Below are 24,086 nucleotides of genomic sequence, written 5' to 3'. Positions count from 1 at the left end.
ATATTTAGCCATAAGATCATCTCGTAGGACTTCTGCATGAGAGTGGAGTTTTAGAAAAATTATTCTGGCCAAGCGCCAGGGCTGCCTTTATTATTTCTCCCTGCTATCTCAATACTTCATTTCATCACCTAAATTGCTGTGTTGAGTTACTCAAGGCTGCTAAAATGCTGTCATGCTGCAGAGGCAACTATATGAAGGAAATTATGTCTCTATTGAAAGTGCTCCGTACAGCTGAAATCAGGCCACCTATTTAGGTGTCGGGTTTAGATTTTTCATTGTAAGCACAGAAACTTGAAACATTTTGCCCACATGTGTTGAAAGCTACAAAGACATTAAAGATTATTCATGGAATAAATATTCATTTGCAGGAAGACTTTTTTTTTTTTAACACATGAATATTTCAGGCAGCACGTTGCAATGTGTGCAGCTGCCTAGAGAAAAAGGTGATCATATTCTGAGTGCTGTTTCAATCCTAATACTAATGAAACCAGGAATGTACCTCATTTTTATGATGTAATGGCAGTTTCTGCTTAAGTTAAAACACTTCCTAGATTTTCCTTAACTATTACTAATTAACATTAATGAAAAATTCCCTGAGAATTGGTCTTCAAATGTTTCCCTACCAGGTGCTGTAATACCTTCACTTTACTGATAACTTTTAACCACAAATACGGTTACACTTGTTGCCCTGAACACCACAAAAATCTCCTTATTGTATCTGCAACTCCCCTGTCCACTTTTTCCCACAGAAAAAAGCGATTACTTTGCCAACAGCTTATTCACATATTGCAGCTTTACATCTTCAGCCTTCCGTGTTTCAGAATTTCCATTTTTGAGGTACTTTCTGTCCAGCTGGGTCCTGTCTGAGCCTGTGTGGAGCTCTGGTACCATCTAGTGTTCCTGGGGAAATCCTCAGCTGCTGGATGCGGCCTTTTCCTCGCCGATCTCCTGCTGGGCGTGCAGCGGGAAAAGCCTGTCGCGACAGAACGTGGTGACGAGGGGTGACCGCGTGCGAGGAAAACGTTTCCTCTGCCGGCAGCTGCTGTCCGAGCCACGATGGCTCGGGATGACTGGAAGGGAAAGCACTCTCCCGGCTGTGGGGAGGTCTCTGGGGGCACACAGCCGGGCGTGCGTGCAGGCTGTCTCCCGTGGGGCCTGGGCCACCAAAGTGCCCCGCAGAAGGCCGCAAGAGATGCAATGGCGCTCCGCCACCTCCTTTTTCCCCCCTCATGCATCAAGAGGGCCCTGCGCTGATGCCGGTTTCCCTCTCGCTCTCCCGCCTACGGGGGATGAAGGATTTATTTAAACGCCGTGGGAAGCCCGGCAGCCGGGCCCGCGCTGAGAGGGCTACCGCTCCTGCCCTCATTAAATATGGCGGCCCCGCCGCGGTTCGGCCCGGCCGCTGCCAGGGCGGAAGTAGCGCGGATGAGCGTCACCGCGCGGAGCCCTTTTCCGGGGTCGCCGCCCCGGAAGCACTCGCTGGTTCAAATAGTGGCGGGTGTTGGGCGAGTCGGGGGCCGCGGGGCTGAGGCGGGGGTTGCACGGTGAGGGGGGAAGCGCCCGTGGAGAAGGGGTAGGAATTGGGAGGGGAGGGGGGGCGGTTGGTTTGGGGGGTGGGTTAGGGATAGGAGGAGGCAGGTGGGGGGGAATGCGGCTGGTTGGGGGGCAGTTGAGGCGATGGGGGGGGGGCGAGTTGTGGGGCGAGAGGGTTTGGGGAGGGGGGTGGCGCTTGTTTGGGGAGGGGGAGGGAGCGGGAGGGTCTGTGCTGGGCATCACTGGTGCCTTGAGCGCGCACTGCCAGGGGCAGTTCAGTTACTGTGAATAACAGGAGTTGTTAGATGGTTCTTTCAAGGGTGGTTCCACCAGATGAATGCCAGCTTTCATGGGGTTTTTTGTTTTGGTTTGTTTTTTTTTCCTCTTCTATTCCCACCTCCCTGCTTTTAGGCTTCTCTCAGTTCTGGATGGGAACTGCAGTGTGTTTTGAGCCGCTGACTGCACTAACGGTTGAACAATTCTGTCCCTCGTGTAACTGACTCGATGCGGATGAAGAGTTTGTGTCTTAAAGAAGTCTTTTTCTTCCTTTCCTGAGGAGAGGACCTTCAGAGTGGGAACTATCCTTGTGTCCTACTAACTGCCAAGTAGTTTCTATCCTTTGGAGCTCAATAACCATGGGGCCGTTGAAAAGAGAAGAGGAAGAGCAGAGCATAATCCTGATCAGTGATGATGAAGCTGAGAGCACGCTTGGGAATTCAGTTCTGTTAGTAGACCCACTGGGTAAGTACTGTGCTCCTGTTGGCAATGAAGTTCTGCAAAGAACTTTTGAAATAACTGAAGTCAACTGAAGTTGAAATAAACTGTTATGTGATGTGCTTGAAATGCTGCTAGGAAAGCAAAATACTTGAAAAATAAATAAAACCAGGAGGAACTGTCACTATTTCCTAACTTCTGGGATTTCTTTGATGGCACTAATTACCTTAAAGGTTACAGTTGTGTAGTTTCAAAATATTACAGACCTAGTTGAGACCAGGCCTTTTCAATGTTGATTGGATCCTTTTTGATTAAATTACCTCTGTCTTAATAGTGTGTGGAAGTTTTTTCTCCTGGGCCAGTGTTACTATTCCTCTTGGCACCACAGGAAATCATAAGAAAATTTGTGCCTTGCAGGGGTTTTAAAAAGTAAATGTTAATGGCTGGTTAAATTTTTAATGAGGTTGTAGTTACCTTCATACTGATTTACACCACATATTCTCTTTTCTACAGAAAAGTCTGCCCTGGAAGAGGAGAAACAGGAAGTTGTGGATGAGGAATGTGAACTAATGGTCACTTTCTGTAAACAAGCAAAAGTGATGCCTCATGCAAGATATGACTGTACAATACAGCCATTTGAGTATGTTCAGTGTTGTGGAGGTTAAGATGAGGGTTTAATTTTTCACGTTTAGTCCATCTTGTTAAGTAACCTTGCTAGCTTTTTTAAACAGCTGAAAGCAGAAGTAGCATTGGACAAGCATGTAACTTGTTTCATAAGTAGCTTTCTGTTTTTCAACTTGTAGGCGAACGGAGTGTGATACGTGCTCACCCCTTGGAAAAAATGCTGATATTTGTAATCAGTGCTACTGCTACATTTGTGATAAACTAGCTTCTGAGGTAAGAAGAGCTGTAATCCAGAAACGTACAACTTTGAGTAAACTAAATTACTCAACAGTCTTTAAAAACAAACACTCAAGCACACTAAAAGAATAATGATATATGAAATTTGATTATTTTAACAGTTCCTGACCTAAATGTTGATATCTGTCTGCTTCATGATGCTACTAAAAATGTGGTCACTGTCTGGGTTTAGTTCTACTGGTCTGGCCAGTTGTTGGAGCAGACACTCACTTGCTATGAGCAAATATACCTCCTGTTTGCTTTAGGCACACTATTTCATGGAATCAAATGACTAAATGAGATTGCTTCTCACTTGCACTAGAGAAATGTCAGACATTTAGACTGTCTTAACCTAGGGTGAGGGAGCGGGTGAGTTGTGGGAATTGGGACTGTGGTGTATGTTTGTTTGGGTTTTTCTTAGAATTCAGAAAACTGAACTGTGAGCAAAGTTGGGGTGAACACACACAGACCAATTGTTACCAGTTTACAGCGGGGAGGGTGCCAGCCCTAAGTGTCTCAGTAAGGTATTCAGGAACGAGGGTAAATTACTATAGGCTTTTTTTTTTGTTAGCCCTGATATCAAGTAATCACCATATTGGCCTCTTGCCTTGACTGTCAAAATACTTCACTGTGGCTTTGCCTAGGTGTGTAAAGGATGAAATAGAATTGTAGTCCTTCACTCGGAGGAACTAAATTTTGATATCCAAAACTGGAGGGGGGGAAGAAGAAAAAAAAAAAAAAAGAAAAAAAAAAAAAACACCAAAAAACCCCTTTCCTTGTTTTTCATGTTTTATGAATTAGTGCCAGAATTGGACAACCCCTTCCCTCTGTCACTGCAATGCACACAACAAAAGCAAATTCTGGAAGGACCAGCGTGACTTTGCTTTGGCTGGTATTCTTGTAATGTTCAATTTGGAGCTCACAGATATAGATGCAGATCTTCGACGTGGTGGTAAGTGTTATGGTATTATGCTCTCATACTGTCCTGGGACACCTGTGGCTACTCGGTCTGTAGCCTGAAGGACAGCTTATCTGGTCCACAACTCTCCTTGAAAAGGCTTGATGAATTTTTAAGATAACAGCTTACTGTTGCTACTCTCTTTCTGGGCCATACGTAGACCAGACACAGGTCTGCAAGTCCAGTTTGTGTGCGTTCCTGCTTTCCTCCCTGTGGAAGAACCAGCAATGCTTTTCTGGCCAGTAAGATTGGGTGCAAGTAACTTGATAAATATTTTACATGAGGTACTTATGATTGTCTTTTTAGTTTTGAAACAATAGAAGATTGCACTAAAAGTTTCACATCTGTTCTCTTAGGAAGTCTTCTAATAAAATTTATCCAGGAACTTTCTGTGGAATATAATAAGTATCTGATTGGAGAAAGAATACCTCCCACACAACATGAATGCTTTTGCCTCCCAAAATTGCTTCCTGGGCAATGCAATATCTGCAGATCACGCAACATGGAGGTTGTGTACAAGTAAGTGACAACAGAACTCGGCTACTATCAGTACATGCTGGTCAGTGCAGGTTTGATTTCCTTTAGTCAAGCGATAATCAGAATCATGGCACCTGATACAGCAGAAACATAATTGAGAGGGCTTGCTTGGCCAGTGAGCTCTTAAATTGCACTCAGATGTAGTTAAAACTCCCTTAAATACAACTTTAGACACAATTTAAAATACATCTCTTGTGCTATACACAGACCCTTGATTATATCCCTCATTATTATAACCTGGGAAAGCATGAAAGTAAAGCTCATGTTTTTACTAATTTGATTTTTAGAATGGGGTTCAGCTTTTACTCAATGGTATGTGCCTTTAAAAATGCTTAAAGTAATGGTTGTGCAAATATCTTTTCATTGTGTTACAGATGCTTTTCAAGGAAAGGCAAGTCAATTTGCTCTCAAACTGTAGAATAGTCACAATTGCCATTTGTTTATGAAATACATCATTGCAAACACCTTGTCTTACAGACTACTTAACTTTCTTAGGTATTCTGGAGTTTTTGCACTGGTAACAAGCTTTTTAAGTCAGGCAGAGAGAGAGAGTCCTAAAGCTGCTGCTGTCATGTTTCTGGGAGCAGCTAAAGAGATAGCACTTCATAAAGACCCTGCTTTGTAAGTATTCAGTTTCACATCGAGTGTGTAATCTTCATTTGCTCCTCAAAGGGAGGAGATGCAGTGAGAGCGTTCTGGTTTTCTGTTTATTAAGAGTAAGGACAGTGTAAAGATCACAGCCCTGGCTGCAGCACAGTGAGAAGAAAATGAGTACATCCGAGGGAGAAATGAATTGGTTACAGGGAGGGGTTCTGGGGAAAAGAAAAGGTTAAACATTGGATGTGAGAGGAAGAAGTTGAGTGGGAGTGAGTCATGAGGAGGGGAGGTGATCTCCAATGAGGGGGAGGAATTTGAGATGGGAACTGAGAGGAGGGAAGGTGACAGACAGCAGATGGTGGCATGTGGGGTTAATTCCCTAGGAAAAGGAACAGGGACGGGGAGCTTTCCTGAGCAGAGAGTGTGCAAGCTGCATTGTGTGTAGAAACATCTGCTGCTGACCTGGAAGGAAGGGAGGATGTGGCGTTCCTTGGGTAATACGTTTTAGATGCCTCCTGTAAGTCTGGAGACTGACCTGTCAGCTGGGAAGACTGCATAATAAATAAATAAAACCTGAATTTATATACTTCGGTCTTCTTTATATCGTGGCCGTTTCATGCTTGATTGCTGTCTAGCTTGAGCCAGGTTGCAGAGCTTTGCTTTGTAAAACCTGAATGTGCTGGGGCTTGAATTCAAGGTTTTTTGTAAAGGAATAGACGTGGTCTGGGTGACTTTGACAGGCTAGAAGCAGCAGCTTCTCTCTAATTCTTTCTGAATAACTGTTAATGTTTGCAAGGAGCAGGCTGGATACATTATTTGGGTAGGTCTCTAAGGCTTATTAGGAGTCCTGCAGCATTCACTGTAGTTACAGGGGATGTGGTTTGGCCCTCTCATGGGGTGATGATCTACAGCGGTTCAGAGGCCCCATAAAAGCAAAAACGTGCCCATGATGGTCTAATACAGCAGGTTAGAAGATTTGGTACTGCTTGGGGTGGGGGAGGTATGCTTCAGTTGGTTAGGTACTGTTGTAAAGCAGTGTTAATTCTAGAATGTGTTGTACACTTGGAGCACTTGTTTCACCTGTTGGAAATAATTTTTATTAGCATGATGGGTCCCGATGCTTTTTAAGAAAAAAGTGTTTTCTTAAGCAGTTGAATATGGAGAAGGAGGAAAGCAGGAAAACAAGCCAAACATTAATTAGTGCTTTTTTCCTCCTCTCTTAGAAGCTGGCAGAACCTTGGTCATACTGCTTCATTAAAGATTGCTGTCCCTTGTCTGTTGCAAAGGTAAGATTGTCTCATATGATGAGAATGGCAATGGGATGGTTGCTGGGTGCGAACTTTCTACTTGCATTTAAAATGCATTTCAAGTGACTTCTGTTCAAAGGCATGAAGAAAAAAGTGAGTGCCTTGGCTCTTAAAAGCCAGAGGTAAACTTGCTAAGGGTATCTAATCTTATGGTTTCTGTAGCATCAGGAACACGACCCCACTGTACTGTCTTGGGTACTGTTTGAGCAGAGCAAGAGCAGCCTGCTGCTGCCTGCGTGTAGAATGCAGATGTAGGGACAGGCAGAAGAACGCAAACAACATGCACCGGTCAGCCTAATGAGCAGGGACCTCAGCGTGCGCTCAGGTTCTACAGTTGTACACCACAAATCAGGAGTTTTACAAGCTCTGCTGAATATGACTTCCTTTCTGTGAAGGACAAGGGCAATACTTGCCTTATTTAGAGCCAAATAAACAGTCAAACCCTTCTTTGTTGCCTCAAAGGAGAATAACTCAATGGGGAACTCAAAGCCAAGAAGATGGATTTCTTTTCGGCTGCGGTCTAAGAGTGTTCTGTAAGGCCAGACCAGAAGGTGGTGTCGGGTAGCTACTTGTGGTTATTAAGCTGAAGAGTAAATAGTGTCTGTTAAAGATCAAAACAGCAGCCTTGTAGTACTCCACTGGGATGGAGTAGTCAGGGATGTAACATAGTAAAGTTCCCCCAGAGGCTGTTGAATGAGGACATCGAGCTCACTTGGCTTAATCCATTTCTCATTTTAGCTTTATATTTCACCTTTAACCCGAAATTCACTTGCAACAGAAGGTTAATGAATTAAGAATTAACTTTTTTGAGGAGCACTCAAAAACAATTATATATTCTCACCTCTTATCTGAAACTAATGACAGGTGTAACCTAAATCCTATATCAGTTTTCATTTTAAATTACTATTCTTGAATTCTTTAACTTCTTACTTTAAAAGAACAGGGAGAAGAATTTTTTTTTGTCTCCTTCCTCCAATTCTAAAAGAGTAAACTCCTCTTTGTGTCAGTGTGTTATCTCCAGTTTTCAGTTAAGACACAAATGGTTTCACTAGCTGTGAAGCTGTCAGGAGCTCAAGTTGATTTGATCGCGCTCATCATGTGTTGCTGCAGCGCATGTTGCGTATTCTTACTGGGGACCTTTGTTTTAAAACTTAAAGCCACAGAACCCTGGCTTCACTGGTTGTCCTGGTTTTGGCTGGGATAGAATTAATTTTCTTCCTAGTAGCTGGTATAGGTGTTGTCTTTTGGATTTAGTGTGAGAATAATGTTGATAACCTACTGATGGTTTAGGTGTCACTAAGTAGCGCTTATCCTAAGTTAAGGGTTTTTCAGTTTCTCGTGCTCTGCCAGCGAGGAGGTGCACAAGGAGCTGGGAGGGAGCATGGCCAGGAGAGCTGGCCTGCACTAGCCAGAGGCTACTCCATACCACGGGGCATCACGCTCAGGGTAGAAACTGGGGGGAGTTGGCTGGGGGGCAGATCGCTGCCGGGGCATCGGCCAGCGTGTGCTGAGCAATTGCACTGCGCATCGCTTGTCTTTTCTTGGGTTTTATTTCTCTTTTTCCATTTTATTCGTTTTTATTGTTGTTATATTTTTTAATTGTTATTATTTTAGTTATTAAACCATTCTTATCTCAACCCACAATTTTTACTTTTTCTTTAATTGATTTCTCCTCCCCATCCCACTGGGCAGCTGCGTGGTGCTTAGTTGCTGACTGGGGTTAAACCGTGATACTGGTATTTAAAAATAATAACAAAAGAGCAAATCCGTTATTCACTACAAATATTAAAGCATAAATTTAAATTGAGATCCAAACTGTCTGACATCTAACCAAAAAAAACACAAAACTTCTGTAGAAAAGTTCCCCATAGGATTAAAAAAAATGCAACAATTTACTAGTAATTCATCTGATTTTAAGAGATTTTGATTTTTCTTTTTTTTTTTTTTTTCTTTTCAAAACATAGGATCACAACACAACTTCAGAGGATGCTGGTGTTGTGTGACTTTCCAAAAAATTTGTATGAAAAGTTTGTTAATTTTTTTCAGTCCATCTCACTTCCATGTCACTGTTTTGGCTTCTCAAATAGGTATGTTCTTTGTTTTTTGTGTACAGAATATCTTTTTATACAGTTGCCTGATCTGCAAACAGCTATATAGAATGGTTCTTTCACTGATAGTGTTAGGTGTGAGCATTTTATAGGAAGATTTCAGTATTAGCTGCTTTGTATTTGTCCTGTCCTCATACGAAAAGTTGTTGTTTGATGCTATGGCTAAGTTGTTGTCCATATAGCTTTTCCTCCCCCCTCCCATCCCAGAAATGCGCTGTAAACCTCAAAATGTTTTATTGTTAAACCTTCATGTTACTTAAGGGAAATAAATTGTGGTGTACAAACAAAACATGTTTAGAAATGACTTCATTTTGTACTTGCAGCTTGAATGTTGTGCCATGGGACCATGTGTTATTGACCACTGTTTTAAAAGGCCAGAATGTCACTGGTCAAAGAACACAGAAAGGAAAAAAAGTATTTCTGTGGGAAACACTCTCTGTTATAGAGGCTCGAGTGGAGAGACTGGTAGACAAAAGCAAGTAAGATCGGTTTGGTCTTGTTTTGGATTTTTCATTTTATGAACTCAACTTTTACATCTTGCATGGTGTTGACCACGGTATGGTGTTTTCCTAACAGCTGCAGCTTTGTGTAATGGGGAAATGTACAGAATCAAGACTCATTTGAAGCTGTCCATGCCCATTGCTTCATATCAACAAGGCCAGTTTTTGAAGTTTTTCAAAGTAGTATCGAGCCTTTTGAACGCTCCAGGACCAGAAAAGAGTGTTGAAGTGGATTAATTTCTTTGTTTCCATAAATTCAGTTGGCTTTAGATGTTGATTTTAAAATAAATTCTGTTCACCAAAGGCTGATTAGGTAGAAAGCAGCAAAAAAAGTGCATTCTGGTCTTTGGATCTTGAGAAGTCTGTGTTGAAAAGAATACACTCCACATAAAGAATTAAATTGAAAAGCAACCTCCTGTATTATTTTGCCAGAGTAGAGAGATAATCTGTGGATAGCTTCTTGGAACTTATTGCCAACAGTCTCCTTCTGCCAGTTGTATTTCTGTCCTATTGTGCAACATCTCTTCCGTGGCAAGATCTACAGTTTTGCTTCATTAATTGTGGGAAATATTTGATTGACCTGCATATAGTTTTGTATTTCTTCTTCCTACTCACCCTCTCGTTTTCTCTCCAGCTTTAAAGAAGTTGTCCGCTACCTGAGAGCTGTGAAATGCAATGATACCAAACGGTAAATGGCTTTTTTTCCTTTTATTTTTTGTAATTGCTTCTTTGCCTTGTGGTTGTGTCCCAGTCTGTGTTTCTTCGACGTACAATAAACTGGCAGAATGAAAAGCAGTAGGATTTGGGCAGCTGTTTGCCCAGTGAAAGCAATAATACTGCGTTGCAACTTCTGCCTCATCTGATGTAGTTTACGAGTGGTCAAGCATAAGCAGGTCTATACATCCCTATTCTAAAACTATCAAGGTAATGAAAAATCAAATACTCGTTTCATCCTTCTTTCCAGGTTAAGGGACCTTCGAGATAAAATCCCATTCTACTTGTGTAAAACCGGAGACTTCCTCGATGCTGCCCATTCGCTGCTGTTCCCCATCAACAGCCTCGCCTGCTGCACCGCCTGCCGGGTAACGCCTTTTCAGTTTGAGGTCTACCTGAAGATGTTCAGAACAGGCAGCGTCCCCACTGGAAAGGATATGCTGGACTCCGGGCCCTGGATTACAGTTGGCAAGTGTGATTTCTTGCTTCCATGGGTTTAAAACCTTACTTAATTACAGCTTTTACTTATTCATGAAATCTAGTAACATTCAGGGACTCTGAACCCAACTTATAAATTGTCTGGACTAAAGCACGATGCACAACACGAGGCGGGAAGAATGGCTTTATATTTGTGGATTAATTTGTTTAGTACACTAAACACAAAATGCTAGTTTTGTCAGCTGTGAAGTTGCTTTGCTGAAAGCACCCTATTAAAAGAAAATACAAAACTCTCTGTTACATCATGGTGTTGCCGATGGCAGTGTGTAACTTGGCCTTAGGGTATGTCTTAGCCCTGACCTTGAGACTAAAAACTTCCTGATGGAAAGGTTTTCGTGATCTGTGTATTAAATTATGTCATTAATTTAGCCACAGACAACTGCGATCATCTGTCTTGGTGTGTGCTACTTGTCAAGGTGTATTCTGAAACGAAAGATTTATTTTGGAGCCGTTCAGCGGCTAGTGGAATTCTGAGGTGTGGGAGATACGGAGAGGGTACAGCGCTGTACTGTGGTGTGGTGTACATAATGGAGACTTTGTTCTGTGGTGGCTTAGTCTAAATTACTTTCGGTTCTTTGCAGCTTTCCAGCATAATGTTTTACAGTTGATGTTATCTTTCTATTCAGAACCTGTAAAATAGCTGTAGACACTCGTTTGTTTCTTTTTGTTAGGTTTCTGTAGAAACATATCTGTAATTAAGATAATACCTTGTTTGTATTCACACCCTATAGTTATTGTGGGAATATAAAATATGGTTTTAATTTTTTTCTTCTTACAGGGTCTCCCTTGAAAGATGGTGTTCTAATTAAGCAGGCACTCAAACTCCTTTACAGCAATGTGTCACTATACAGGAATGTGAGTCTGTGTTAAAACTGTGTTTCTGTGAGTGTTTTCGTCTACTACCTGTTCTAATTACCTCTCTAATGCAAGGATTTGCTATCAGAACCCTTTTCTCTCTGAATAGTTTACACCTCTGGTGGGATTTGACTTAGTAAAGCAAATGTTCTGCTGTGTTTCAGCCTAAATGCTGGAGTTCCCTCATCATGACCTTGGGTAGTAGCAGTTTCCTGGAAAAAAGCGGGCGCCTACATCCCCTATCCCTGAAAGAGCCGCCACTTGACTTCCAAAAGGTAGCTGAAGCAGTACTGTGAAATGGGAGGATCTGTTGTCTTGGTTTCATACAAGACTTCGTTTGATCCTGGGCATTGGCTCGTTCCTCTAAATACTGGGGTTAACTTTACAGTGCCTCATCAAATACTCTTGTGGTGTGAGCCAAATGTAACACTTTGCAAAAAGTTGTGATTCAGGAGCGTTAAATGCAACAGTAAATTGATTAATTCTGCTTGCAGCTCAGTGCTTGACACTGATTCAATATCTTTTAATGCTGAGATGGATCAGATAACAAAACGGGTAGGAAGGCCGTTTAAGAAAACTGTGTTCAGGTAGTCCTAAAGAATCAGCATCTGAGTATTCACAAGAGCAGAAATGGCTGTCTGCTAAGCATAGTGGGTCGAAACAAGGTGGTTATGTGATTATGGTTTGGTTAGTGCTGGTAGACTAACCAAACCATATCACATCTACCATATGGTTTGGTGGACCCCCAACTTTCCTTGAGTATGATGTTGAACAGTCAACCTCCTCTGTAAAAATGCTGGAAAAAATAAGCAAAAGCACATTAAAGAACTACCTTGGGCACTGTTTGATGTTTGTAGAGTATCTGGATGTCCATCCCCTTTACTGGTGACTCATTACTTCTATTGCAGGGGGTGCTCGCTGCCAGTGGTGGCCTCTTGGAGGAACTGAAGGCAAAAATTAATGTTTGTTTACCACCTGCTATTTTCTCTCCTCATGTAAGTGTGCACGTGGCAATGGGGAAAATTACCTTTTGTGTTACTGTGCTTGAAGATACAGCAGTATTGAAAACCGGTTGGATTATTATGAAAAGCTTTTAAGAAGGGACTTAATTTTTGAGGGGGGAATTGGCATAAGACTGTTCTTAGCACAGACTAAGTGCAAGAGCAGATATCTGAAGGTAAGAAAACTATTAGGGCCTGTTCTGGTCTGACACCATCTTCAACCTAAGACAAGTCTTAACTTTATCGCTGTCCAAATGTATGCATTTATAAAGTGGGAGGACTGGTAATAATTGATTCTGTCTTAACTTCTTGTAGGGTGATCTTCTGCTGTTTGATTCAAACAGGAGACTATCCTTTAAGACTTGTCAGTGTGCTTGTCTCAAAACTCAGAATGGCTCAGAATTTCTAAACTTATTCTGAATTACAGCTTCAGGTATAGTGGAACATGTTTAAAGATGGCTTGAAATATATTCTATATAAAATACAGTCGATGCATCTAAAGAGCTATCTTATTCTTCTTTAATCCTTTTGAGGAAATTTAGCTTACTTATGTGACTTCTGAGCCAGAAATTTTTTGCCCTTTAATTCTACTTCTGTTCCTGCGATGGTGTGAGACTTTGTGTTTCTGTGAGGACTTCGAGAGTACCAGATGAAACACGATCTATAAATAGAAGTACCTGTTCTAGTCCCCCTTCTTTTAATCTTCATGAAATTCTTGTGGATGTCGTGTCTGACATCCAGCCTATCTGATTGGAATGGACTGGATAGGATGCTCAAGTAGTGTGAAAGTGGGCTTTTAAATATTATCTCATCTTGTTGATATCTCTTCCTGTAGTTTCGCCATGAGGCTTGTCTTATTCTGGCAGTGCAAGCAATCCAGCAGATGCTTTTTTGTGATCTTCCATACTTGACTTCCTTTTTAGAGATAGTCCTGGCTTTTGGGGTGAGTCCTAAATATTGATTTCTGTTCTAAGAGATTAAAGCAAGCAATATTTAAAATCTGTGTAGTACCAACTTGGAGATTTTAGACGCGTTTAACTTGGTTTTGTTCCCCTTTAGCTTTGCTGACCTGTAATTTAGTCTGTTTTTAAAGAAATGATTGACCATTAGGTTAAATCACTGGTCTTATTTTGTCTCTTCCTAGAGTAACTTCTGGGCTCTGAGGCTGTTATTGGACCATCTTTCCTATGAAGAACATGTTCTCCATGGCATTGTCAACCTGATTTTGAGAGATCTACATTGTCAGAAAGCAGCAATGCTAAAACTGTGAGTAAACACTTGCTCCCTGCAGTCTGTCTGTTTATGGGAACAGTAAGATCAGTCCTGCAGCAATAATGTTTAGCAGAGATAATCCTTAGCTCTTTGAAACCAAACAGCCCAGTGCTGCAGGTAAGTGAAGAGTGAAAATAAGATGCTAAAAATCAACAGGAAAGTCATCTGTGCTGCTGAACAGCTGTGTTCTGTTTCCTGGTTTTATGTTGCTTAGGTGGCAAAACCTTGGTCCCCAGTATGTGGGTGAATTCCTTTGCCTGTTCCTGACGTGCAGACATAAGGAGATGCAATCCATTGGCCTGTTCACTCTGAATATTATTATGGAGAATCTGCATATGTAAGTGTGAATCTTCATCATAAGCAAGTAGAAAATCATTGCGTGTTGCAACACGGATGGTTGCTTTCTTTTAATTAACGCTCTTAACTCATTCCTTCTTGTTTTTTTTATTCTTCCCTGTTATTAGCAGTGGTAAAGATACTGAACATGCTATTTTGGGTAGATTTGAAATTGTTCTGTTACCTGTTGCAACCAAATGGCCTTCTCGCTTCCCAGTGCCCGATGTTAAGAAAACATGTTCTCTGATCTTGGCAACCATGACAAGTCATCAGGATTGCCTATGGTACAGCCTAGTTCTGTTACTTAAAGGCCATTGTCATCAACTACAGCCAAAAAACCTTACTTAGGACTTGCAGCAGAGTAGTTACTAGACTCTAAGGGGGTGTAATACAGCAAAAAACTTTATTTAGAGAAAATAGTTGAAAGTAGCTCAAAATGTATCTTACTGTGTATCTACGAGAATACAGTGGGTGTATAGATGTCGTTTCTTTTAAACTTGTAAGAAATGCTTCACGTGGTGGTGAGGGAGTAGATCCCCACCAGAACCTAAAGATTCAGAAACATATGTGCATTGTAATGCAAACTAAGGTCAGCATTAGGTTTGTGCCTGTCGTTCTTACCCTCTTTTAAAAAGAAGAGAGACCGCTTGCTCTGCAGCAGCACGAAGCTTCAGTGCATTGGGAAAACAGAGTTAAAAGTCCGAGTTCTTTATTTAGTTTACAGATGGTAATAAGACATGGACATGTCACTTTTGAAACTGCTGGCTGTTTATAAGTATAATCCTTGCTCTCCCGAGTTATGCAGTAAAGCATTAGAGGCTTTAGAGTGATAGACATTAATGTATTGACATAATAGCTTTAAAATGAATTGACTCTGTGGTTGTATATCAGAAGGCAGAGTAATTGCCTGCTCTGGCACTTTTAATTCACACGTAGCCGATGACAGCAAGAGTAATGTGGAGAATTCACCTCTTAGTAACTGTCTTAAGTGGTAACTGTGGATGTGTAAATTGAGCTGTGTTGTGAAATGCTTCTGTCTCTTCTCTCCGGCCTTTGCTGTGTGTAGCTGAGAAAATAAAATACCTAATTTCATGCAGTTGTGTATGAGCTAAGCTGTATTTAACGAAGTTGCAATTCCATCGATTCTCTTGTTTTGTGAGGCTTCACAGTATGCTCTGGCAGTGGCCCAAGAGCATCTGATGAAATCCTGTTTCTTAAGGTCTATCTTTGTCTTAATTATTTTACTGTACCTCTGATGCTGAACTCATCTCCGTTTTTTGGAAGCTGAATTATTGGATTAGCCTTCTTGTAAAGCTTTGATCGATGCAGAACTCGGAGTGGCTGAGGCGGGGGGCAGGTGTGTCCCGATGAGAAAATGGATTAAGAATCTGTATCTGTTTTTCAGGTGTCCATGGGCAAAGCATCTTTGCAACTTCTTTCACAATGCAGTGAGTTGCTCTGTATTTTAGAATTTAACAACAAAGCATATTAATGACAACTGTATTAGACATTTAAATATCTGATACACGATATATTAAATGATATATATCATTACAATATCATTTATTATAACATTACTATAAAATTTACTGAAGTATACTAACTGATGTTTTTTTCTCTGCCCAGGGACTGAGGCACCTGCCCCTTGGCACCGCAGCTCATCATGAAGTCTCAAAGTTCATAAACATTTTTGAAAATCTGTAATTTGGCAAAACCTTCAGGAATATTTTCCAACTTGTCTTAATCTGAGAAATCTCTTCCTGGAGTCCCCTGTGGTCTGCTTTGGTTGTCATCTTCAAAAAATATTCAGCTAAAAACTGATTTCAGACAAATCCAAAATGGGGTCCTAGGTTAAGATGGTGAACAGTGGCTGTATTTCAGCAGATGTGCTTTGGGAATTTCCTTTCTTGCAGGTCCATGTATTAAGCAGTTGCTTGAAGAGGTAGTGGGTTTAAGTTTGGGTTTTGGTTGGTTGGTTGGTTTGTTTGTTTTTTTTTTTTTTTTTAAAGACAGTCTACAGAGAGATGCTGGTTGAGGGGGGAGTGAGGGAGAGAAACACGGATGAAGTGGAAAGCACCACAAGTCTTTACTCTGTGTTGCACAGATGTGCTGTGGGCGAGATGCCTGCAGCAGAACAACCACGGAGAGGAAAAGGTTTTTTTTAAAAAAAAAAAAACAAAACAAACAAACAAAAAAACAAACAAACAAAAAAAACCAACCTGCCTCTCCACAGGTGTACAACTGTGTGCATTAAAGTGCTTTTTGCACACCCTCTTCTGTTTAGTGTACAGTTAAAAGCAAACAACTCTGGTGGCCAAAGGGCATTAACTGAAGCTTTCTTACTTGCCTCAAGAAACCAGATTCAGGAATCCTGATGCAGTAAATAGCTTGTTATGTTTGTAAACAAAAAATATCTAGTTTTCAGTGTTTTCCAATGGTGGGGCTTTGTTTTTGTTCCCTACAACAGGCGACTGTTAGACTGGTGTGCTGGTGGCTCTCTGGGTTTCTCAATTTCATGTTGTAGTGGTAAGTTTGGGTTAGCTTTTGAACTGTGGAGGTAAGAATAGAGAAGTATTTCTAGCCTGGTTTCTACTCTTCTTTGCCCCACTCTGATACCTGTCTGTACTGGTTTGGCAGTCAGGGGGGAAATGTGACGAACAGTATTTTGCACACTTAAGGCTTTCGGTGGCTTTTGCAGCTCATGTTATCCTAAATCCTCTATTAAAGTTTTCTACAGAAGTGTACATGTATCTAAATCAACACAACGTTAAGTAAAACTCCATAGAAATTCTCTTGTTGTCAGTTCTGGTTTGGATTTTTCAGTTTTGGCTGGGGTTTGGGTTTTAGTGGTTTGGGATTTTTTGTGGGTTTTTGGGGTGTTTTGTTTGTTTGTTTTTTGTTTGTTTGTTTTTGTTTTGTTTTGTTTTTTGTTTGTTTGGGTTTTTTTGTTGTTGTTTTGATTTGGGGTTTTTTGTTTTTTTTTTTTTTTTTGCTTTTTGTTTTTTCTGTTTTTGTTTTTTTTTTGTTTGGTTTGGGTTTTGTTTTGCTTTTTTTGTTTTTTTTTGTTTTGGGGGTTTTTGTTTCTTTGTTCTTGTGTTGTGTTTTGTTTGGTGTGTTTTTGGTTTGGTTGGTGTGTTTTTGGTTTGGTTGGTGTGGTTTTGGTTTTTGGTTTGGTTGTTTTGTTGGTTTTGGGTTTTGGTTTGGTTGTTTTGTTGGTTTTGGGTTTTGGTTTGGTTGTTTTGTTGGTTTTGGTTTTGTTTTGGTTTGGTTTTTTTAAACAGTGCTCCCCTGATACTCGGGAATCTGGTTCCGTGTCTGTCAGCAGGGCTGGCCCCATAGTGCTTCCTCTGGTCTGTGCTGGATGCGCCGAGGTGTTTCATCCCACCTTCCAAGAGAGGTGTTCCTTGCGCGTTCCTAACAACGGGATCTTTCTCACCTCATCTACCTCAGTACTAGAAGGTCCCTGTCATGGCTGAGGGGGAGGAAAAAAGAGGGGGAAGGAGGCTGCAAACGCTGATCATCCTCATCCAAACCCCCCCAAATTTTGTTAGTCCCCGGGTACGCTAACGGGGGGGGGTGTTACATCGTGCTTTGTCGCTCACGCGGCGGGTGCAAAAAGAGCAGCAGCAAAACCAAGTTAGGCCCCAACATCAGCCTGACCTCGGGGCAGGTGCAGACTCACTCCAGTGCCACCCCGCTGGGTGCAGGAGGGAGAGGGAGCAGTGAGGGCGGGTGTTGTCTTACCCCTTGGAGCCTGGATTTACCATCACAAGGAAGGGCTAGGAACGGCTTGTTTACTGTAAGTAAATAGCAGATCTATTTATTATTTATCTGCTTCTGAATTTTAATGAATTATAGCAGCCCTTATAGTGAGGATTATACTATAGATAATGGTATAATCTTTTATGTATGAGAAAAAGACTTTCTCTGAAGATCAGTGCCTGACTTTGGACATGGGGTGGATAGACAGGTATAGTCATTACAACAAACCCCAGTGGGAAACGTCTTCCTGGTGCCCTGAGACTGGGACTGGTATAACCCCAAAGGTAAATTGAAGGCTGGTCTCGTCTGCTTTGCTCCAGGTATAATCGAGATGAACAGAGCTCATTAAAAATTGAAACGCGTAGTTTGGAGAGGAAAATGGGCACCTAGAGCTGTCTCATCCAAATATTGTATTTTAGCAAGTGCAACGCTGCTGTTTTAGTAAGTGTACCTACAGCTGCTACTGCCAAAGGATAAATAGAACATTTGGCCTGGACCGAAAAGAAAATTTCATCTGAAAATAGCGAAATGGTCTGATGTTCTTAAAGTCCAGGCTGGGAAGGGCATCCTCGAGCCCAGGAGCGTCGTGTACCCGCCTTGGGTGGCGGTCAGCACTTGGGGATCAGCGTGATTAGGGCTGAGGCTTCTGACATAGAGTGCTGGTACCCTCTTCGCAGGCCCGAGGGCTGACCTCTCGCTGTAATTAAGAACAAACTGGCCCAGCTCTGCGCAGGGGGGAGAGCGGCGATGCGAGGCGCAGAGCTGGGCCTCGGAGGCAGATCTTTTTCTGGTCTGAGCGGAGGAGGTGAAGGGGGGCAGCTTTTGCCTCTCTCGATTCCCGGGGTGGGGGATTTGTACAACATCCTGGATCCGTTCAGAGCTGGGGGGTGATGCGCGGGACCGGCCCCAACCACCCCGGCGCTGCCCAACCTCCCGGGCTGCGAGAGTCCCGGGACCGTTTCTACCAAGGACACTAATTAACCTGCTAAATGAGTTTATCCCTTCGGAGTCTGCACCAGAGACCAGAGTTATCTAAAATACCATCCCGAAGAGAGCCATAATTAGCAGCTGGCTCTGAAGACAGACACACACACACACACCCCCCTGCTTCCCAGGGGCAGCTTTGCGGGGCGGTGGGGGCTGTTGGCTTGTTGCTGGGGTGGGGTCCCTCCCCCCAGCCACCACCCTTGGGTGGCACCGGGCTCTTTGTCACATCAGCATCCCCTTCCTTTCCTCCACCCCCCACTCCCATACCTGCTCCCGTGTCCCACTTAAATAATGTGGGGACAGTGCGAAGGATGGGGATGCAAGTCGCTGGGCAGCAACCCTGGGATGAAAAGGAGTCACACGCTCTTCCAGCTGCCTAAAAAAAATGCTCAGTTTTAATAACTGGACTAAGTGAAGTTAAAAAAAAAAAAAAAAAAAAAATAAAGAAAACAACCAACCACCCAAAAAAAAAAAAAAAAAAAAAAAAACCACATCTTGTTGCTAGCTGCCAGATTAACAGATGGCCACAATCATTAATATTGCAAAACTTCAGGAGTTCATAATTCTTTAATCTACAAAGCCGGTGGGGGTAGCTGAGGCAGGCCCTGCAATCTGCTGTGCTGGGGGCTGCCCCCCCGCCCCCCCAAACCACAGCCAGGGCCATCCCAGACCCACACACACCCCCCCCCCCCCCCAAAGCCAGGCTGTGGCCCCACAGCCCAGGGAGAAAGCGGGCTGGCGGGAGGGCTGAGCTTGACCCCCCCCCGATTTAGGGCTGGTGGGGACGGTGGCTCCTAAAGTCCCTGGGCGCTGCCGTCAGATTGCAGAAAATCCAGCGGAAATCCAATAACCCGTCTCCAGTGTCATTTTGTCGTTAAACCCAAGCCTTTCCCAGAACTGTTTGGAGGCAGCGCGGGGAGATTACGGCTGATGTCGACGGCCAGATAATCCGCGGTTCAGCCTTCGGTACCGCTGACCTTGTTAATAGGCGCCGGTGGTGGTTTGGGGCGCGGGGAGCCTGTCCTGAGCCGCAGCCACCCCAAAGGAGCCTGGTGGCTGTTTGCGACAAGGCAAAGCCCAATATTGTTGTTGCAATAATAATAATTAAAAAAAAAATATATTTATTATTTCCTTTGGGCAACAAACCTCGTGCTGCGGCGGGCTCAAGGTTTGGCCCCCAAAATCTCCATCGATCCCTGGCCGAGCCCCAGACTCCAGCATCCTCTCCCGGGAAGGGGTGGGGGGGGGGGGGGGGGGGGGGGGGGGGGTCTCCCGCCTCTCGGTCGCCCACGGGGGGCGAGGGCTGGTGGGGGGAGCGCGGCTCAGCCCCGGGCCCCCCCACTGCCCAGGGGCTGGGGGGGCTTCGCCTTGCACCCGCGTCGGGGCCGCGGGACATCGGGCTCCTGCTCCAGAGACGTGGCTCTGGTGGTTTGGTGCTGTAAAGGCTCCTGCCTACTGCAGAAGGCATCCTATAGAGGTATATATGTGTGTGTGTGGATGTATAGAGCGGAGGTATTTTATATATATATGTATTTTTGTATTATATGCATATATATTAATTTTATATATATATATATGTATTTTTGTATTATATGCATATATATTAATTATATCTGTGCTTTACATAATATAGGGTATATAATGCACATAATATTATATAAATTATAACCACACATTTAATATGAATATATCTCTTCAACCTCCATACGTATATATATAAAAAAATGTGTGTATACATGTAAACATACGTGTGTATACATGCACACACACTCTTTTTTTTTTTTTTTTAATGTATGTATCAATTAGACATTTGCATGTGTCTGTATAATTGGATGAACCCAGCCAGGTGTGTTCTACAGAGGACAAACAGCCGCTGGTACAGGCCTGGGCCCTGGGCCCCCACAGGTGGGTGTACGGGGGGGGCTCCTGGGTCAGGATTTGGGCAGTTTTTCTCTGTGAAAGCTTTGGTTTTCTGGGGTGTTTTTAAGCACAAAGCTGCTGTCACCATAATTACCTCAAGGGTTTTTTTAATTTGTTGTTTAATGAAAAGTAGCGATGGTTATTGGTTTGGTTTTTTTTTTTCCTCACCTTGCGTTTTCGCTTTTGCATTAATTCCATTGCCTTTAGTCAGCGAGCAACTCTTCCTGGGCTTTTCCCCCCCCCTCCCTGTCTGTCACACATTATTATTTTTTAATGTTGTTGCACCTTTCCCCTTGTGCTGACCCTGCCCCTTCACCCACCATATGTTTAGTCTCCAGCTGCTCGCTTTTTTGCATTTAGCTTTTCTTTTTTCCTTTTTTTTTTTAACTAACCTCCCCCCTCCTCCAGGTGCCCCCCTGATGCTCCAAACCGCCCCCCCCCCCCCCCCTCACTCCCCCAGCACCAGGGAAACGGGAAGAAACAAGAAATCTGAGGAAGACATGGGGTGGCTTTGGCAGGGATGCAGGCAGGGATGCAGGCAGGAGCAAGGGCCTCCCTGGGGTACCACTGCATCCCATCACACGTTTTTTTTTTGGGGGGGGGGGTGGGTGGGGGGGTCCTTCTGTCCCTTAGGGCAAGGGGGGGAGGTTGGGGTAACCCCATTTCGGCAGCTCAGCCGCCGGGTACCGCTCACGCTCAGCAGAGCCAAATCCCCCGGGAGCAGCGGGGGGGGGGGGGGGGGGGTGGGTTTTGGGGAGTGAGGGGAGGGGGGAGAAGGACGCTCCCATTATCCGGCTCCTGCCGTGTCGGAGGCAGCTGGACCAGCCGTGCATTAATAGATTACCCAGAGGATTCGGGCTCGCCAGCAGCGAGGGGAGCGCTCGCCGGAGGCCAGGCCAGGGCGGCTTGCCGAGCCGGCGGGGACGGACGCGGCCCCCGCTCCCCCGCTAACACCTTTTTCCAGCCAAGGTAGGTGGGGAGGGCTCAGCCGCTGCTGAGCTGGGATGCTGGTGGGGATGGCTGGAGTGAGGATGGGCGACACTGGTCCCCATCTGCCTCCAGGAGAGCTGCCAAAAGGCGACCCGAGCCCCCCGGGGAGGCCGGATCGCGGGTGCGGGGTGGGGTGGGGGGGATGCTGGGCTCTGGGTGCTCACCCTCCTCCCGTGCCTCGTTATTTTTTCCGGGGAGATGCTCTGCGGAGAAGCCGAGATGAGGCAGCCCGTGCAGCAGCCGAACTGTGCCGGGGCATGGCTGGATTTGAGCTGTGTCCGTGCGGGGCTGGATTTCCTGCTCCCCACCTCCTCCAACCCCGGCACCCCCAACCCCTGCACCGGGGGCTGCAGCCTGGCCTGGGGTGCAGGATGGGGCGCGGGGGGCATCCCTGGGGTTCAGCCAGCCCCGGTGCAAAGCGGCGCTGATGGGTGCTGGAAGGTCTGGGGGGGTGGTAGGGGGGGGTCACAGCGGGCCACGGGCAGGGGGAAGTCGCCTTGTGCCACCGATTCTTGGAGGCAAGTGCTCGCCGAAGGGCTCGAGGCGACTATGGGCACAGCTTGTGCCCCATCACCTGCCGTGCCTCAGTTTCCCCCACCATGCATGTCCCCACCGGTAGCCAGCACCCAGGGTGGCTGTTGTGGTGGCAGGGAGGGGAAGGGAGTTGGGGGTGTGGGGGTGTGTGGGGGTGTGGGGATAATACACGGTGGTTTGTCCTGCTCCCCAAATCAGAGGGGACCAGCCACATGAGCCATTTCCACACAGCCATGTGGATGCCCCAAATCCCTCCTGGCCCCGCTTGGGTCCACAGCCAAGCAGGAGAAGGACAGACACCCACCCCTCCCCACACCACCACCCCTTTGCCCCCCTGCACCGTGCCCAGATAGCCTCAGGTTGCTATTTGCTGCTCTCCACCTCAAGCAATGCTACCATCCAAATTACAGTCAAATCTGGCCAGGTCCTGGGGTTTTGCATGTGCCCGCGGGCACGGCGGGGCTACAAGAGGCCAGCGCTGGGCACCCACCCCCCGTGCCAGCCTGGCCTCACACCCCAGGTAAGGGCACCCCCAGGTAAGGGCACCCCCAGGTAAGGACGCCCCCCAGGTAAGGGAACCCCCAGGTAAGGGCACCCCCAGGTAAGGGAACCCCCCAGGTAAGGGCACCCCCAGGTAAGGACATCCCCAGGTAAGGATACCCCCCCAGGTAAGGGCACCCCCAGGTAAAGGCACCCCCAGGTAAGGACACCCCCCCAGGTAAGGGAACCCCCAGGTAAGGGCACCCCCAGGTAAGGACGCCCCCCCAGGTAAGGACACCCCCAGGTAAGGGAACCCCCAGGTAACAGGGGCCTTTTCCTCATGAGAAAACAACCCCCCCAAAACTCCCGGCACCGCGAGCTGCTCCGCCATGGGGTTGGAAACCCACCCCCCCCGGGTCATGGTGGCACACTGTCCCCATCCTAGGGGACCCCCTCTTTGTGGTGGTGGGGGTGTAGAGCTGCAAAAGGGTGTGTGTGTGTGGGGGGGGAGCCGAGGCAGGATGTGGCTGTGAGATATGGCACTAATGTCCTTGTTTGCAGCCCCCCCCCCCAACACCCCCCCCCGCCCTTATCGACCCCCCAGCTGCCACCATGGACGAGTGGGACCTCCCGCAGTGGAAGAAGGAGGTGGAAAGCCTGAAGTACCAGCTGGCCTACAAGCGGGAGATGTCCTCCAAAACAATACCTGAGTGAGTGGGTGCCCCCCCCCCCCCCCCAAAAAAAAAAAAACCTCCCCGGGCCCAAAAAACTTAACTTTAAAAACAACCTCACGGACAGGTATTTCCCCTCCCTGGTTTGTACCTCCCTGCTCCTCACGATGAAGGGTCTTGGGAGTGGCCCCATTGCTCACTGGCCTCTTAAAAGTTGGGGGGGGGGGGGGGGGGGCGGGAAAAAATGCAGAAAAAGAGCAACTTCAGCAAATAAGCTCTAAAACACAATGCAAGGCCCGTCCCCATGCCAGCAGCACATGGGCAGCCGCAGGGGGACAAAAGGTTTTTGTTAAACTCGTGTTTAGCTCCCCCCTCCCCCCCCCCCCCCCCCCCCCAAAACCCAGCTGGGAGCACCCCGAAATCCCCGCCTGCCAGAGCGGGGTGCACCCCCAGCACCGCTCCCCGCCAGAGCAGGATTTACCCCGGGCACTGCAGCGCCCCCCCTCCCGCCCCAATCCCCCCCGTTTTGCTGCTGCCCCGTTGTCCCTCGCGGAGGGCGACGCAGCTGCAAAATGCTTCGGTGCAACGCAGACCCATCCATGCCCCCCCCCCAAACCAACACCCCCCCCCCCCCCCTTCCCCGGCTCCCCTCTCCCCAGGTTTGTGAAGTGGATCGAGGACGGCATTACAGAAGACCCCTTCTTGAACCCGGAGCTGATGAAAAACAACCCCTGGGTGGAAAAAGGCAAATGCACCATCCTCTGAGAGGTCGATCCCCCCCTACTTGCACCGGCTCCTGCGGCCCCTCACTCCCCACCCCCCCCTCCAAAATGTACACTTTTTTATTAGCTAGCTTCCTAATATGACTAACCTGAACAAAAACCCTGCCCTCGTCTTTTTATTGTTAGTAGT

At 45.6% G+C, this 24,086-nt stretch overlaps 2 protein-coding genes and 1 long non-coding RNA gene across 8 annotated transcripts; 2 read left to right on the top strand and 1 right to left on the bottom strand.

Annotated features, from left to right (window-relative positions):
* The first annotated feature begins 1,495 nt into the window (after positions 1-1,495).
* On the top strand, positions 1,496-16,621 carry LOC104361264. 3 transcript variants are annotated; one of them, XM_042798422.1, is made up of 20 exons: positions 1,496-1,544; positions 1,945-2,274; positions 2,761-2,887; positions 3,051-3,144; positions 3,949-4,099; positions 4,462-4,624; positions 5,138-5,263; positions 6,463-6,525; positions 8,511-8,633; positions 8,978-9,133; positions 9,789-9,842; positions 10,119-10,336; positions 11,145-11,221; positions 11,386-11,496; positions 12,130-12,216; positions 13,058-13,165; positions 13,367-13,488; positions 13,709-13,831; positions 15,236-15,278; positions 15,457-16,621. In XM_042798422.1, exons 2-20 carry the CDS (start codon positions 2,169-2,171, stop codon positions 15,532-15,534), a joined length of 2,130 nt encoding a protein of 709 aa, XP_042654356.1. In that variant the 5' UTR covers positions 1,496-1,544; positions 1,945-2,168; the 3' UTR covers positions 15,535-16,621. The 3 variants fall into 3 exon arrangements, with proteins under 3 accessions (XP_042654356.1, XP_042654358.1, XP_042654357.1); XM_042798423.1 differs by lacking the exon at positions 1,496-1,544 and adding an exon at positions 1,551-1,573; XM_042798424.1 differs by lacking the exon at positions 8,978-9,133.
* LOC122153963 lies at positions 15,178-22,815 on the bottom strand. Its single transcript, XR_006165826.1, has 3 exons — positions 21,654-22,815; positions 18,847-18,955; positions 15,178-15,288 (listed from the first exon to the last, which is right to left on the bottom strand). It is a non-coding gene; the product is annotated as an uncharacterized LOC122153963 (long non-coding RNA).
* On the top strand, positions 20,407-24,056 carry GNG13 (G protein subunit gamma 13). 4 transcript variants are annotated; one of them, XM_042798428.1, is made up of 4 exons: positions 20,407-20,484; positions 21,316-21,468; positions 23,065-23,213; positions 23,834-24,056. In XM_042798428.1, exons 3-4 carry the CDS (start codon positions 23,116-23,118, stop codon positions 23,937-23,939), a joined length of 204 nt encoding a protein of 67 aa, XP_042654362.1. In that variant the 5' UTR covers positions 20,407-20,484; positions 21,316-21,468; positions 23,065-23,115; the 3' UTR covers positions 23,940-24,056. The 4 variants fall into 4 exon arrangements, with proteins under 4 accessions (XP_042654362.1, XP_042654364.1, XP_042654363.1 ...); XM_042798430.1 differs by lacking the exon at positions 20,407-20,484 and having other exon boundaries at positions 21,264-21,468; positions 23,101-23,213; XM_042798429.1 differs by lacking the exon at positions 20,407-20,484 and having other exon boundaries at positions 21,265-21,468; positions 23,108-23,213.
* Positions 24,057-24,086: the final 30 nt, after the last annotated feature.

The sequence above is a fragment of the Tyto alba genome, unplaced genomic scaffold (genome assembly GCF_018691265.1).
Source record: "Tyto alba isolate M040663 unplaced genomic scaffold, T.alba_DEE_v4.0 Super-Scaffold_28, whole genome shotgun sequence".
NCBI lineage: Eukaryota > Metazoa > Chordata > Aves > Strigiformes > Tytonidae > Tyto > Tyto alba.
The sequence above is the reverse complement of the archived record's forward strand: the minus strand, read 5'-3'. Positions and strand labels throughout refer to the sequence as shown.